Source organism: Parasteatoda tepidariorum, chromosome 4 (genome assembly GCF_043381705.1).
Source record: "Parasteatoda tepidariorum isolate YZ-2023 chromosome 4, CAS_Ptep_4.0, whole genome shotgun sequence".
NCBI lineage: Eukaryota > Metazoa > Arthropoda > Arachnida > Araneae > Theridiidae > Parasteatoda > Parasteatoda tepidariorum.
The window spans coordinates 102194050-102209376 of NC_092207.1; the positions used below are offsets into that span (position 1 = coordinate 102194050).

Sequence of the window (15327 nt, forward strand, 5' to 3'; positions counted from 1 at the left end):
TGAAAATAAATTTTTTCTTACCATTTTATACTTGTTTATTTCATAGTGAACCATGACTTCCACATTTTCATTTCTTGAAATTTTCCATTGAACTTAGAAAATAGCTATTGACAAAGAAGTTGTGAGGAGTACTTTTCGAGAGAAATTAACCACTTCCTCTTTATATAATAACCAACTTAATTTTATGGAGTTAGTTATACAGCTATACTTTTTACAATTAACTGTATAATTAACTCTGTAATTATTTTTTCTGTTTATACAGTCGTACTCCCAGTTCAGAAAGAAAGGTTTTATAAAGAGAGAAATTTCTCCATATTACCCAACTATAACTGGACTCAAATCTTTGATATGATTATTCCTAAAGACACTTTTTGTCGAAATTAATTTTTGTCTGTTAAATACGATGCACTTTGATCGATTTACTTTGAAGTACGAAAAAGTTGTCTACATAACCGAAACAAATTTAAAATATTTTTTTCTAAATCACGTTGTATGGTTACATTTGACTGCACAACATAACGTAATATAAACATTGATAAATAAATATATTCATGTAAATTTTTATCAATCTAAAAGCATTACATAAAAATACTTATAAAAATTGCTACATAAAAACTCAGTTTATATTTATTTTTATTTGGTCACGCTTTAATTAATGTGACTGTATAATTTAAGATATTAGGAAAATAATAAAAGCAATATTCATTTTTAAACAATATGCATAATAAACATTAAATTTCAACAAAATTTGCATTAATTGAAAAAAAAATTTTATTGTTTGATTAAAAACAATCTCTTAAACAGTCCAAGATGGAAAATAATGAAGGATTTTAATTAAACTTCGTATCTTTCACGAAGTATTTGAATAGTGTCATTGCTTTAATTTAATTTTTGCTTTATTAATGAAATTTAAAGGTAATATAATTGTAAATGGGAATTATTCAAGATGTAATTGTATTTCTTTATTGGAATATCATAAATAACTAGTATTAAAATTTACAGATTATCATTGTTTCTCTTATGAGTAAAATAACTGTACTAAATTGAGTTGAATAATAAAGGTATGTAATTTTTTTTACATAATTTTAAAGAATACAATTTTGCATAGGAAATTCCAAATTTGAGGCCTGATAGTTCCTAATTGGAATTTTCATATGTACGACTTTTTTAAAATTACAGTTACTTACAATTCAAAATTTTATCGGCTATTATTATACGTGATAATAAAAAATTATAAACATTTACTAAAAGTCTTTTTTTGCATGAAATCACCTCTGGACAAAACGAATTTTTAAATTGTGTGCAAAAATATTTCAATTCATTTAAGAAGTTTTCGAAAAACCACGAAAAGTAAAATTAGCATTAAAGGGTCCAAATTTTGGATCGATAGAAATCCTCTATTTCTCAGATTGCAGTTATTTTGAGAGTCGTTTATTCGCTTTGTAACTTAATTAATAGTAAACACTAATTAATTAGCATATTTGAAATCTGCCATATCAACCACTAAGATTGAGTCCAGGAACATAAAGACAAGATTATTAGATCAAGAGTTATTCAGGGTAGTCCGTTTATTTTTTTGCGCACTGTACATTAATTAGTAAATAATAAAACAACTATCACTCGTTCGTTACATTACGCGCAACGAACTATACTTTCGAGACGGACCTAAAAATAAAATGAAAAAATAAATTAAAAGGACAACATTACTATCGGAAAAAACTGTTAGTGTTGTTAATGAAGAAATTTAAAAAATAAACATAAATTATTTTAGAATAATTTGTGGAAAAAGAAATATTCGTGATTTTAGAGTGGATTCGTGAACTTTAAAAGGGATCACAATGGGTTGAAATCAGAAAAATGGAATCCCCTTGTTCAATAGTTTAGTTGAAAGGAATTTCTAAAATTCGAGATGTCATTTTTTATTTTTTTAAACTTACGAGGGCGTAGGAAAGGTTAAAAATTCCATTTTAAGCTAAAAAGGAATTTTCTTGGAATAAATATTTTTTTGAAAATTTATACATGTATTTTTAAATTGTTATAATGACAGCACTTATCAAGCCCTCAGTTCTTAATGTTTTTTTTTAATTCTCGAACTGAAAGCGAAAATATTTTTCACGGTTTGAAAACAAGTGTTAGCTTTTTAATAATTATTCATATTTAGCTAATATTATAGAAGGTACAAAATTATTGGAATGTAACAACACTTTTTTGTCTTAAATCATATATTAGCTCTTATTTTAATTTTTTTGCTTGCATTTGAATTAGAATTGCGTTTCTAAATTTAAATATACTTTTTCTTAGTAAAACAATTTTTAGGTAGATTTTAGTAATTGTTCTATGTTTTTTGCGACATTTAAAGCATTATATTCCTTTTTTTGTCCAACTGATTGATTTCTTGATTTTTATTTTATACACTCATAGGGTTTAATAAAATAATATGTAACATCTTTTTATTATTGGAATATCATAAAATTTCAAAAGACAACAGCCATCCATTTTTATTTTAGCTTATTTAGAATTACATTTTATCAGGCAACCATTTTTTAAATCATTTCCTTCACGCACAGTTTCTTTTTTGAAGCAGTTAGTATAAATAAAAGTTATTTATCCAATTTCAACTAGTTTTGTTTAAATTTTTCTGTAAACTGAAACAATTTTAAGAGATCAATTGCTGCGTTTTTTTTTCTTTCTTTACAGTTTCAGATTAACATATGTCTTGGATCTTTATCTTATAAAAACAATTTAACTTTTACAAAATCATTTCGAATTGAAGGAAACGCATTGGAGTGAAATAATCGAAATCCGCAGCTTAATATATATTTTATATATTCTGTACATTGTTAAAAATTTCTCAGTAAAAATGGGTACACTACACTTTTTTTTAAAATTGTTATTTAACCATATTCAACCAAAAAAGTCAAATAAGCATAAAAAAGATGATATTGAAGCTGTCAAGAGTTAGGAAAATATGGTTTAACAACAAGAAAAACAGGTTTCTATCTAATACGGTTTAACAACCAGAATTCTATCCACACCAAGAAGTACTATCTTATGAAACCATTTTGTTCCATGAAGCCGAGTACATACTGTAGCTGAGAGGACTAATCGGTCAATCTTATGATCGGATGAACAAGGGTGCAAATTCCAGCGTTGACATCACAATATTTAGTCCCCTTCTTTAATACATACAGATTTTCCAGTGCCTTCAGTCGATGACCCTGGACTATTAGAATACGAAATTATAATTCCCTCATAAATGGCGTAGCACTTACAGGTCACTAAAGCTTTTTTTAAATTTTATTTTTATGGCTTTAAAACTATGCTAGTTGTAAATGCTTGAAAACCGTAAAGGTAAAAAAATGTTCCAGGCCATAAACCTTATGCTTAATTAATTGGGCAGACTACTTCAAGTTATTTTACCGTAATTTCAGAATGAAGATTATAACAGTGTATTTAAAGATGAGTCTCTCGAATCCTAAGTATTTCTTTTTTGTTGACGGCTCATTAAATCAAAAGTTACAAGTGTATTGACAGGAGAAGACAAACCTATAAATTCTTTAACGACCCTACAATAAATCGCCTGCAGGCTAATTTTTACTTAAACCAGCTCCTTACTGGCAACAGAGTGTTCGGGACCTATCAACAAAAATATTTTAGGAAGTCAGTTTCATGGTGAAACAGGACATTAAACATCTTATTAAGCACTGCCCAAGATTCAGGACACTTCGTGGAACCCACATGAATAATTACGAAGAGGAACACCAATTCTTTGCTATATTGACCTGCAGGAAAAATTGTGATTCAAATTATAAAACAAACCCCCGAGGACATTTTAGCACCAGATCAACTGACCCCAGTCATGAACCAACAATAGAACATGTCATCGTTATTTTGTACTGATCAACTTTTAGCCTTGCGCTTTGAAATTTTATCTACTTGTGATTTTAGACTTCTATTCAGACTTTTACTTTTAAACATTTACACTTAGAACTTTTAACTCTCATTGATTTTAGTTTTGAGATTCTAGTTTCATCTCTTGTTTTCTTATTGTTATAATTATTTAATTCTCGACATTTATACCGGCGCTTTTAGCCTTCATTGCTTTTAAAACATGTTGTTAATTGTCAAACTTTTAAGTTAATTCACTTTTGACCGATCATCACCACTTTCATTTGGCAAGATTTTACTGTATTTTTAGTTTTTAGCTTAAATTTTTTACGTAATAATTTAACTTCGTATCTCCGTTTACCCCCCTGGGGTGGATTGGAGTTCTACCTATCCTAATCAAAAGTTACTGCAATGATTTTTCAATTTTCCTCGCTGATGAACGAATTAAAAGTTGTTGATTTAGTGTAACTATTTTTTATTCTAGGATCTTCGTATAGAAACTTAAAGTTAGAACCTGCGGGTCACTTTCATGCCTTTTTCACTGGGGATAACTTTTTCATTACGTGTGCTGCACCTTCAAATAGCTTCGCCACTAGACTCACTTGGCAGGCGCCTAATGGAAGGGACATCACTACCAGTGCTGGAAGGTAAATAAAAGCATTTGCATTTTAAATTTTACGCATTGATACTATTCCATCAAATCACACAAGCACGAAAGTAAAGGTACTTTAAAATCTGAAATTTCCCAATCAATTCATGGTCCTTATAGTTTTCAAAAAGTGATTTTCTTCTTTATTGATAATTGAAGGATTGAAGAATTTAAATGACATTTTAGTGAACTTGAGTTAATTAACTAAAATTTTTTGCCTTTATGAAGGAAATAAAGGTTTTGCCTTTCGTTATTTCTTGTCCTCAAGCTCACAGGGGGCGAAATCTATAAATCTCTAACATTCATTTGAACTGTTTGCGTCAGAGCGTTCGCACTCTTGGTCTTTTTGGCTGTAAAAAAATGGCGGCTTCACCGAGTTGCTCATGTACAATTGGTTGTCAAATGTATTTGGGGGTTTTTTTCCGCTTAAAAATTCAAAGACTGTTACTTAGTATCTTCATGATCTAAGAGTTGACAAAATAAACTATTGTTATCTCTATTTCTTTTTAGAAGCCAAGATAAACGTTATTTCAGTTAACTTGGAAATCATCTAACTCAAAATGACTCAAAAGTTATGGGAAATTTTTTTTGTCTAATATTAGTTATTGAAATATAAGGGTAAATTTCTTTACTTTTAAAAAAATTCATTTTAATAATAAGTATAAATCAAAGATTCTTACTAATCGTCATGATATTGTTTTCAGAGTTCATGTGGAAGCCACAACTGAAGTTCCCCATCGTCTTGAATTGGTTTTCGAAGACGTTAAATATGAAGATAGAGGGAAATATACATGCTCAGCCATTATAGATGGTAGAGAAGCGAAGACATATTTCGTGCTTACGGTTTACCGTACGTACGTGTTTTTTTAAAGTGTTTTCTTTATTATTATTAATTCAGGAAATGATCTGTTCTTAATGATAATGTCGTACTAATCTTTCAGGGAAAGGTGTTTCACGAATTTTACTGAAATTTAGTCGCGTTCCATTTTCTTTTTCACTTTTAATTCTTGGGGGGTTAAGCGAGAATTAAACGTCGACAGATCTGAATTATTGAATTTCGAGATTGCGTTTTTTTTTAACATCATGCGTACGTATTTATTTTTGGAAATTTTTATGTCTTCAAGTCTATACTTCTCTAAATGTTCTAATGATTACTGTTAAGTATTGTTCCTGACTCTAAAAAGAATTATACATCCAGGTTTTAAAAGGAGCTTTAAGGGATAGCAACAAAATCGCATCACACATTTCAGAAATATTTTTCATAGCTCAATCTAGCTCAAAAACTGTCACTTTTTCGGAATCAGTCCTGAGATTCATTAAATGCTGAAAACCGGTATATAATACAAAAATGTCGAGCAAAATGCATAGATTTAAAAATGACACCATCATGTACTCATTTAATGTAATTTGTTATTTAAACGACTGTGGACATACCTTCAAAAATGAGTTAGTGCTGTTTTGTCACTTTACACAAAAATGAATATATGAGGTATTCAAATTCGACCTTATTTGTTTTGACTATATTTTATCACATTCTTGCTTAATTTTGAGAAACCTTAATTTTTTACAGAGTAGAATATTTTTGAAACCGATATCAAAATTTTTTCCTGAGGTGAACTTTATTTATATCCATTTATTTATACATTTTCACTGATTTCTAATTTTGATAACTTCTGATCGTTAGGTTTAATTCTATAGAAATCTGAAATGAAAACTGTTACAGCCACATATAAGAGGAACCAATCTTGGTTGGGCCTTTTATTTTTTATCTCCCTAAATAACCATATAGTTTAAATTTTAATAAAATAAATTACTTACTGCCCCCATTCATAATTTGTTGAAAATCTCTAGTCAGTATTTTTTTAAAATAATTATTAAGAAGAAAAAAAATAGAAGAGTTTTCTCTACCACTTGAGTCATGTTGTTACAAAATTATATTCGGAAACAATATTGAAGGTTAGATTTTTTAACTGATTTAAGATTGAGTTAGATTTTTTAACATTAGAAATTGAAATATATAAAGATGAACGGAATATGTATCGCTTCAAACGTAAAAATTCTTCTACGTTTATTAAATTCTATTAAGAAATTTTCGAAGCTTATACTGATGGACTTTGCTTAATGAAACAAGACGTAAGTGTTTAAAATAATTTATAGTGAATTATGAAAGTTATGAAAGCGCAAGTTAAATAATATAGCTGTTCAGTGACTATAACTTGATATTTTCTGAATGGAATTCATAAAAAATAAGAATTATATTATCTTCATGCATTATTATTAGACATTCATTGGATAAAAATATTTTTGTCACCATTGAACAGGTTATTGTTTTATTCTTAACTGAACAATTATTTTAAGGTCAAGTAGTGGAGTTAAAAAAATTACTTTTCAGGACTGACTGTATATTAATGGACCACTTTAATTGAGACACGTGATTCTTTTATGGAATTTGTAGAACTAGTAATGCAAAATGTTAATAGATGGAACTATTAAAAATATTTAATAACATTAAAATAATTGAACACGGTCCAAAGTGCCCTTAGGTACAACCTACCCCTTATAGTGACTGCACAATTCTGCCACTAAGTGGCACAAATGTTTACAATGGTTCAGAGCTCAAAATAAATAAGCGAACATTCGAATTCATTTTTAATCTCGGCTGTTCTTTAGGATCCAATCCCAGTGGTTCAAAGTCTTAAACAACATTAATAGGTGCAGACGATATTTTAAATTACGAAATCAGGCAAAAAATACAAGAAAGAAAGAAAAGAAAAAAGAGAAAAAAACGAATTTCTCTGAATAAACACCCTTTTTTTCGACGGATTTGGATTTTTGACATTTGATCCGATGCCAATCAAAGGTGAAATCAGTCGAAGAGCTCCTTAGAAATAAAATTATGAATGCACATAACTTTTTTAAAAATTCGATTTTTTTAAGAACCGATTTCATTCAAATTTCGTATATTTCCTGATAAAGTTTCTGACTCATACAGTATGGTCTAGATATTGTGAAAATATAATCTGGGGGTCAAAAGTTAAAGTTAACTTCTTTTTTTCCATATTTTTTAATATCGCGGACAGTTTTTAAGCGAATCATTTTTAAGTAACTTTCGCACACAAAATCCGTTCAACCAATTCGCACATGCAAAATTGGCTGAACGGAGTAAGAAATTTCAATGAAGTCATATCTTTAAATTCTCATTTCGCAAGAACTATTTGACCCATTCTCTTCACATTTTGAAATTCGACATTTAAAACTATGTAAATTAAATTGGTTTAAAAATTTGTAAACCTAACTCTTCCAATATTTTTCGAAAATATTTCAAAGCGTGTGTAAATATCTCTTAAGTTCTATAACTGTGTGCAAAAAGTGTTTTGTTTCTCTTCATTAGTTCCGAAGATATGGCAAAATTCACGAAAAGGGATAAAAAGGCAAAAACTTTCGACCATTGTCCGGCCTAAACAAATGGGAGCCTATTTTCCCGACTGCCCACATGTTGAGGGTCTGAATCTATCGGGGGAAGGAGAAAAAAAAAACCTTTATTCAGGAAAAGTATGTTTTTATTGTGTCTGATTTCGTAATTTCAAATATCGTCTGTCACAATTGAGTAGAAAATTTAAGATTAGGCCCCAAAAAAATTTAGATTGATTCTTAGTATTAGAGATTGTAAGATTGAGTACACATTTTTATAAGCTATTCAGAGTGTTGGTTTTTTTATTTTTGCGCACTCTACATTTTGTCTAAGATACAAAACTCTTTCTTGTTTACATTTGAGACACTCTTATGATATAATATTACTAACTTGTCACTGATAGTTCCGAATTGATAGTACTCGGATATGGTTTGAATCCTATAGTGTTGAAATGTAATTTTGAAGAAAATCTTTTTAAAAAAAACACCTTTATTTAAAAAATAATAATTTTAAACTTAGATTAAGCTTACCTGGACAAGTAATTGAAACGAATTAAAAAAAACTTATTTCATTTCAAAAAAAGTGCTCCCTCATTTTTCAATGTCAATTTAATTCCGCATGTTTTATGGTGAACAACAATTAAGATGAAAAATGCTTCCAGAAACTTTTTTTCTCAACTCTTTTTCGTTCCCGAAATTAATCTTAAACAAAAATAAAAGAAACTCATTTTGCATCATTTAGTCATGATTTCTTTTTCTTTTTTAAATGTATTTTTAGGAGTACCGTTATTATAGGAGGCAGAAAACACATTTTTATAAGAGATTTTAAGCGCTCGTGTTTATTAAGACAAATGTATCTCTTTTCTTTATACATATAAACAACTTTCTTCAAGCGTTATATTTTGTTTAAAATTCAAATATAAAAAAAATATTATGACATCATTACAGTTTTATTCTTTTTCAATAATATATCACATCTTTTTAAATTAATGCATGCTGTGCTTATGTTGCATTTTTTTTTGTTGCATCTGGTTACCCTTTTTTAAACAAAGCGCAAAAAAACAGAATAAAAAACTCCAAAATCTAATTCTATTTCAGAACGTTTTATTTGTAAAATTAAAAATGCAATTTGAATTATCAATGGTAGTTTTGTGTTTATTTTAATGTTATTATGTGTTTGTTATTAAAAAGCGTTTTTTCTCTTAATGATATTACACTGAAATTCAGCAAGTGTCACATGAGATTTTAATTTTTCTTAATACTTTGAATGGATAACATGTAGGATAAAATCATCGCTATTGCTCTTCCGGTGGAAGGCGCCTCTGTTAGAGTTAAAAAACAAAAGAGTTAACGGGGTTATGGGGCACAATTCATGGGAAATAAAAAAGCAGTGGTTTTCAATTGTAGGAAAAAATTAAGGTAAAATTATGGTGTTGACATTTCTGATAAAAAATATTTCCTGCAATAAAATTTAATATTTAAAATATTCATTTGCAATTTTTTTCCGTTCATATAGTAACGGTTTACTAGAAATTCTTTTCTTTTTCAAAATTATAGTACTTATTATCACACATTTCATAAAAAAATATATGACTGAAAAGTCTATTTAAGAGAAAAATCGTTAATACTAAATAATGTCACTCTTTGAAGGTGTAGTGATAAAATTACCAAATTTTATCACTTATAACAAAACCATATTTCTTGTTAGTTTCTCCAAAATCATTACCAAAGAGCTTCTGTAAATGTGTGGAACTTTTTGGTGTTAACATTAAGTGTAACATTATAAATTTTACCGTATTCTAATAGTTTTGACCATACTTTTTTTCTTGTTGCACCTTTTAGCGCAAAACTGTGTTAAACCGTCAGAAACACCTTTGTGAATTTTACGAAGCTGTTTTTTTTTCTACAGCCAATAGAAAAAGATGGAAAATTAATTATAAATTATTGCACAAAATTTAAATTTTCTAAATTGAAAGCTTATAAATTAAACTATTATTATATGAGCAATCATGTCTCTAAAATATATTTGATGAACACAAACAAACAATTAAATTCAAAATAGATGTTAACTTTTTCGATTTAAAAAATTCGAAACTAAACTCTAAGTGCACGTTAACAATGCTTAATAACTGGTAACGAACCATTACTAAAAAAATATATTTAGTAATCATTATTAATCGGGAATCTCATCTTTGAAATGGATGTAATTTAAAAAAAAAAAAAGGAAGATCTGATAAGTTTTGATATCTCAAAACTCAATTTTCTACTTAAAATATTAAATTACAGATATTATTTCCCTTTATGCAAATATTTATGCAATTATATCGATGTAATTATATGTATGTAATTATATCTATGAATGTATTTAACTTATTACTGTAATCTCAAAGTGCAAGAAAATATGAGATTTCAACTAATGTCATATTTTTAGTTTTGTACTAGTTAGCGCATATTTTTTTGTTTCCTTTATTAGATGTTTAAAATTAAGTATTCGAAAAAAATATAATAAAATATTTATTTTTTTCTTGCAGTAAGCCGAAAATGGTAACATTTAAAACTATGTATGTTTTGATTGTTTTCATAATATTTTCATAGCTATTTTCGGAATGTTTCAAATATTTTCAGGACTTTTTGCTCATTATATTTCTTTTTACAATTTAATATAGTGTCCTGCCTTAAACTAATTTATGAGACTCATAAGCCAACTCATGTAAAAGTAAAACAAAGCATAATTATTATAAATAGCTGACAAAATACAAATAAAAGAATTTTTATTGCTTAGTATGTTTACGAAACAAAAATGGCGGTCGAAACGACAATTTATTCTACCCCATTTAAATCGATTAAATTAACACTCACAATAGTAGTCATCCATAATATTATATTCGATATTCATCGTTGATGAAAGTGTTCGGGAAAGCGCCCTTTTGAATACTTATTAATATTAGTAATACAAACAATATAATCGCTTACAATACTTGTCGTCGATATGAAAAAATTTTATTCAACACTTATTTAAATCAATATACCCTCATGTTATTGCATTGAATAATTTTTTTCGTAATCGATAAAGAAGGCGATCTTATTATTTAGCTACCTTATTATATTCGATAGTTATAGTTCTAATTCTCAAATTTTTTTTCAATTATTTTAATTTATACAATATTTACTGTAAAGATTCCCGATGTATTATGAGAATTCTTTTTGAAATATTGTCTAAGTTTTATATCGTCCAGCCCTACACGAAACGAATGAATTTATGTTTTTCAATTTACTCTAATACAGGAAACATCTGATAAGACCAAATGTTTCCAAATCAGGATCTCATTTTGAGCGAGAAGTCTCCTTTATTTAGCAAACTAAGAAATGTAATTAATAGTTAAAGATATATATGATGGGGGCAACTAGAAAAGCATTTATTCTAACGAACGAATCTAATGAGGGAAAGGCAACGGAAGAATTTTAATTAAACACAAGAATGGCTCACGAAAGTTAATTAGTTTAATTGTTTCGCTGTCAAAAACACCTCTGGCACGCTATCTCAAAGAGCATTTTTAGTCCAGTTTTATGATTTTGCTAATTCCGAAAGAATAGTAATAGAATATCAATAAACTGATTGATTTGGGATAAAGATTTCATGTTAAAGTGATAGAGGAAATAATATCTGCAATATTTTTATTGTCTTATTACTTAACATGTTGGCTATTCACATTTAAATTATGTAATTGGATTAAGAATCAAATTTCCAATCTTAAATAAAATGAACCTTTATTTTTCAAGTATGCCATTTTTTAAATATATAATCTTCTTTTCTTTCATAATTTCTGTATGTTTATTCGTAATATATTTCATTTGTTAATTCAGAAATTGAATAGACTGATGAGTAATTACTGCTCAGAAAAATAGCTACTTCAAAACAATAACAGTAATTTCAGAAAAATATTTTATATTACTATAATTAATATTTCCTTCTTAATATTTCTTTCAATGTAACAGACATTTCGTAGAAAGTTTCATCAGTAATTTTTTTAAAAGCGCAAAATATTGTACGACCATCAATTGTTTTTTTAACAAGTGTACGCACAGTTTTTTTTTCTTTTTGATTCAGTCTCGATTTTTTATTTTTCTATTATTTTTGCTTGGTAAAAAAATGATTATGAAAATAATAAATTATTTTTTTATAATCTTTGTAAATAGATTAGGCATTTCAAGGTTGCGTGATTTCTCCTCTCCGTTACCATCCACAAAATTTGTTATTATTGTAATAATATAAAGTCTGAAATTATTGAAAAAATCTCTGGCTAGCAAAAGCATGGATAAAGGAAACAAAGCATATAACGAGATAAGTTTAAAAACACGAAATTATGATGGAACGCCAGAGAGTTGTTGATTTTTGAGGATATAGTTTTTGCTTTTTGATTTTGAGATATATACTAACCTGTTACAGGCTTTTCTATATTTTAGGTTATTACTAAGCAGTTAATGGTACTTTAATTTTGTTACTTCATGTGTGGTTATTAAGTAAATGTGTCTTTTTTTATAAAAAAAAGATAACTGTTTCTTATTATAGCTTGATGCGTTACAGCTATATTCAATTGGTGGCAGCGTCGGGATCAGTTCCAGAAATGTTTTAGGCTTGAAGCGTGCGGGAACTATCATTATAGCTTTCCTGTTCAAAAAGGAAATAATGTGATGTACTTACAAATGATTGTTGGAAAAGATATTACAGGAAATCAGAATCTAAACCTAGGAAGGATGAAAAACTGGATAGAAGTAAACCTTTGAGCCAGATTGTATCTCCTCCGGAATCGACCATAACATTTGTGAATGATATGTTTAAAATTGACGCCAAAAAGTGTGGAATTCGATGGTACTTCGAACTCTTTGAACAGAAAGAGATTTAAGGTGAATTTTGATCTCTGGTTTTCGTGTACTTTACTACTTATTCCCGCTGAAATGCCAGAAATTTATGACGAGGATCATGATTAATAAAACGAAAATCTCATTATCAATTTTTCAGTATGATTCACAAGATATTCCCTGTAATAACAAGTTCCAGTTAGAAAAGTTAAATGTGAAATGGAATTCTCCAAGTATTGGGAAGAAATATAGATCTGAGCGTGAATGTTTCCATTGTGGAGAAATAGGACAAATAACTAAGAAATACTGTAAACATTAAGAAATTACATTAAGGCATTAAGAAATTACATTAGAACATTAAGAAATACTGTAAACATCGAGATTTGAATTATAGAAAAGGGAATTATGATAGAAGTTATAAATATAGTAACCACCAATCCAACTAAAAAAATATATCGCCAAATGTTTCCCGAAAAGTACCAAATTCTTATATTGAAACATCAGTTGAAACGAAGGACACAGAGTCAAGTTGGTTTGATATTGGTAAATTAAATGGCACTAAGTCTGGAAATGTTACCAACAGTTATTCTGAAAGTAGCCAATCGACTTAAAAAAAATAATAGTCTCGCCAACAGTTGTACCTGAAGAAATGGAACCAATTACTAAAGTAAATAAGAAAGTAATTATTGATTAGGAAGAAAATATTTTCAAAAAAGTATCTAATTGGAGTTCTCCAAATTACAAGGCGTATAAAATAATAAGAAATAAAACATACTTTCGTAAAGAAATCGAAAAATTTGATGAAAGTATTGTGGGAAGTGTTAGAAATATCTTTATAGAGGATCGGAAGGAACGCAATTAAAAAGTAGGAGCAGAAAAAGATATGATGTTGGAAGTTATTCCATGTATTCCTTAAAACACAGAAATAAAAGCTGCAGCACCAAAAAAAAAAAAAAAAGAAAAAAAGAAAAACGAATTAATCGGCGGAGTTTCTAGAGAGATAGTAAAGGTGGTAGTCATTCAGGGAAAAGTTGTGATGAAAAATGAAGAAAAAGATGATTGCCAAGTCAATCGAGTCAGTTTTGTGGTAGAAATTGTAGAAGAAGAAATAGCACTTCCAGAATGCGAGAAAGAAGTATCGTATGCAGACACTTTTTCGTCGAAAAATTGTGTAATGGTTGAAAATGAAAATGTTTATCAGAAAGGAGTAAATGTAAGAATTAAAAGAATTTCGGAAGTAAGATATTAGTACTGAATCATCAGTTATGGAAGAAGTGATGGAGATTGATTCTAATAAAGGTAGCAAAGTTTGCCAGGTATTGTTGGTGACAAAATGGGAAGTAAGGCATTAATCACAGTGAAATGGAAAAGATTTTCAAGTAAAAGAGATTGGAACAGTAATGAAGATAAAATTGAAACCAAGTGGTTAACTTACCGTAGAGGAATGAACAATTTTGCTCAAGAAAGGAAACGTCAGCAAAACAGGTAAAATTCTTTCCTAAGAAGAACTTTGTTAAGAATGGAAGTGCCCGGAAAATGATCAAATTGCGAAGAGTCAATGTCAAAAGGAAAAGAAAAAAGTACTTTGATAGAATTAGTGCCAAGCAAAGAGTTAAACTAAAATGATCGCCAAATAATTTTGATCACAAATTTATTCACACACGACTGAAACAAAAAAAGAATCGATTTCGAGGAAATTTATTGCGGATAAAAGTAAAAAGGAAAATTTTAAGAGTCAAATGTAATTTTGATCATCGAACCAAAGAGTATAAGTGCAAGAGATATCTACCATATTGGAAAAATTACCGTGCTAATAAAGTAAGATTAAAAGAAAAGTCCTGTTTTTGGAGCAAGAAACAGAAATCCAGTGTACTTGGCAGAATTGGTAAAACTTGCCAGAAAATTAATTAGTGGGACTGGAGGTTTAGGAAAAGAATTGTGGAGATAGCGAAGGAAAAGTTGGAGATAATTGCTGAAATAGGATCTTAGAATTGGAAATCTAGAAAAAAGAAAAGAAAAATGGCAGAGAAATACCAGTAAACCATATTTCTAAAAAGAAAAAGCAAATTCTATTGCAAAATATGATAAACATTCCCTTATAGAGTGGGGCTTGATAAAGAAAACTATATTCTTAATTTGGGACCTGATTCTGAAACCAAAGCCAAGCATTCACTCAAGATAACATTCAAAGAACAACATTCAAAGACTGGTAAAAAAAATATTAAAATCTACAATAGAAGTCATGTCATCTCAAAATTCGCCAGTTGCATTTGACTGTTGTTTTAAGAGAAAACGTGAATTTATCAAATCGCCAAAAAAAGAGAAAAAAAGAAAAGACTTAAGACAACTGAAATTTAGGCTTATTATTCTTAAACTAAACTAAAAGAAAGTTAATTATTTCACTTCAAATGATTTCTATTTAAATTATAAGATTGTTTTCTTATTTCTTTAGTTTGTTTTAAACATTGTTTTCTTAATTATAAATAGTAAGCTGTGATGTTTTGTACAGTTTAGTCTTA

At 28.4% G+C, this 15327-nt stretch overlaps 1 protein-coding gene across 1 annotated transcript in view; it reads left to right on the plus strand.

Annotated features, from left to right (window-relative positions):
* Positions 1-15327, plus strand: part of LOC107442656 (limbic system-associated membrane protein) — a 54307-nt gene that overhangs the window by 22992 nt on the left and 15988 nt on the right. Inside the window, exons 2-3 of the mRNA XM_071180292.1 lie at positions 4373-4535; positions 5242-5387. Coding sequence (XP_071036393.1) covers positions 4373-4535; positions 5242-5387 — 309 coding nt within the window. The remainder of the gene's footprint in view (positions 1-4372; positions 4536-5241; positions 5388-15327) is intronic.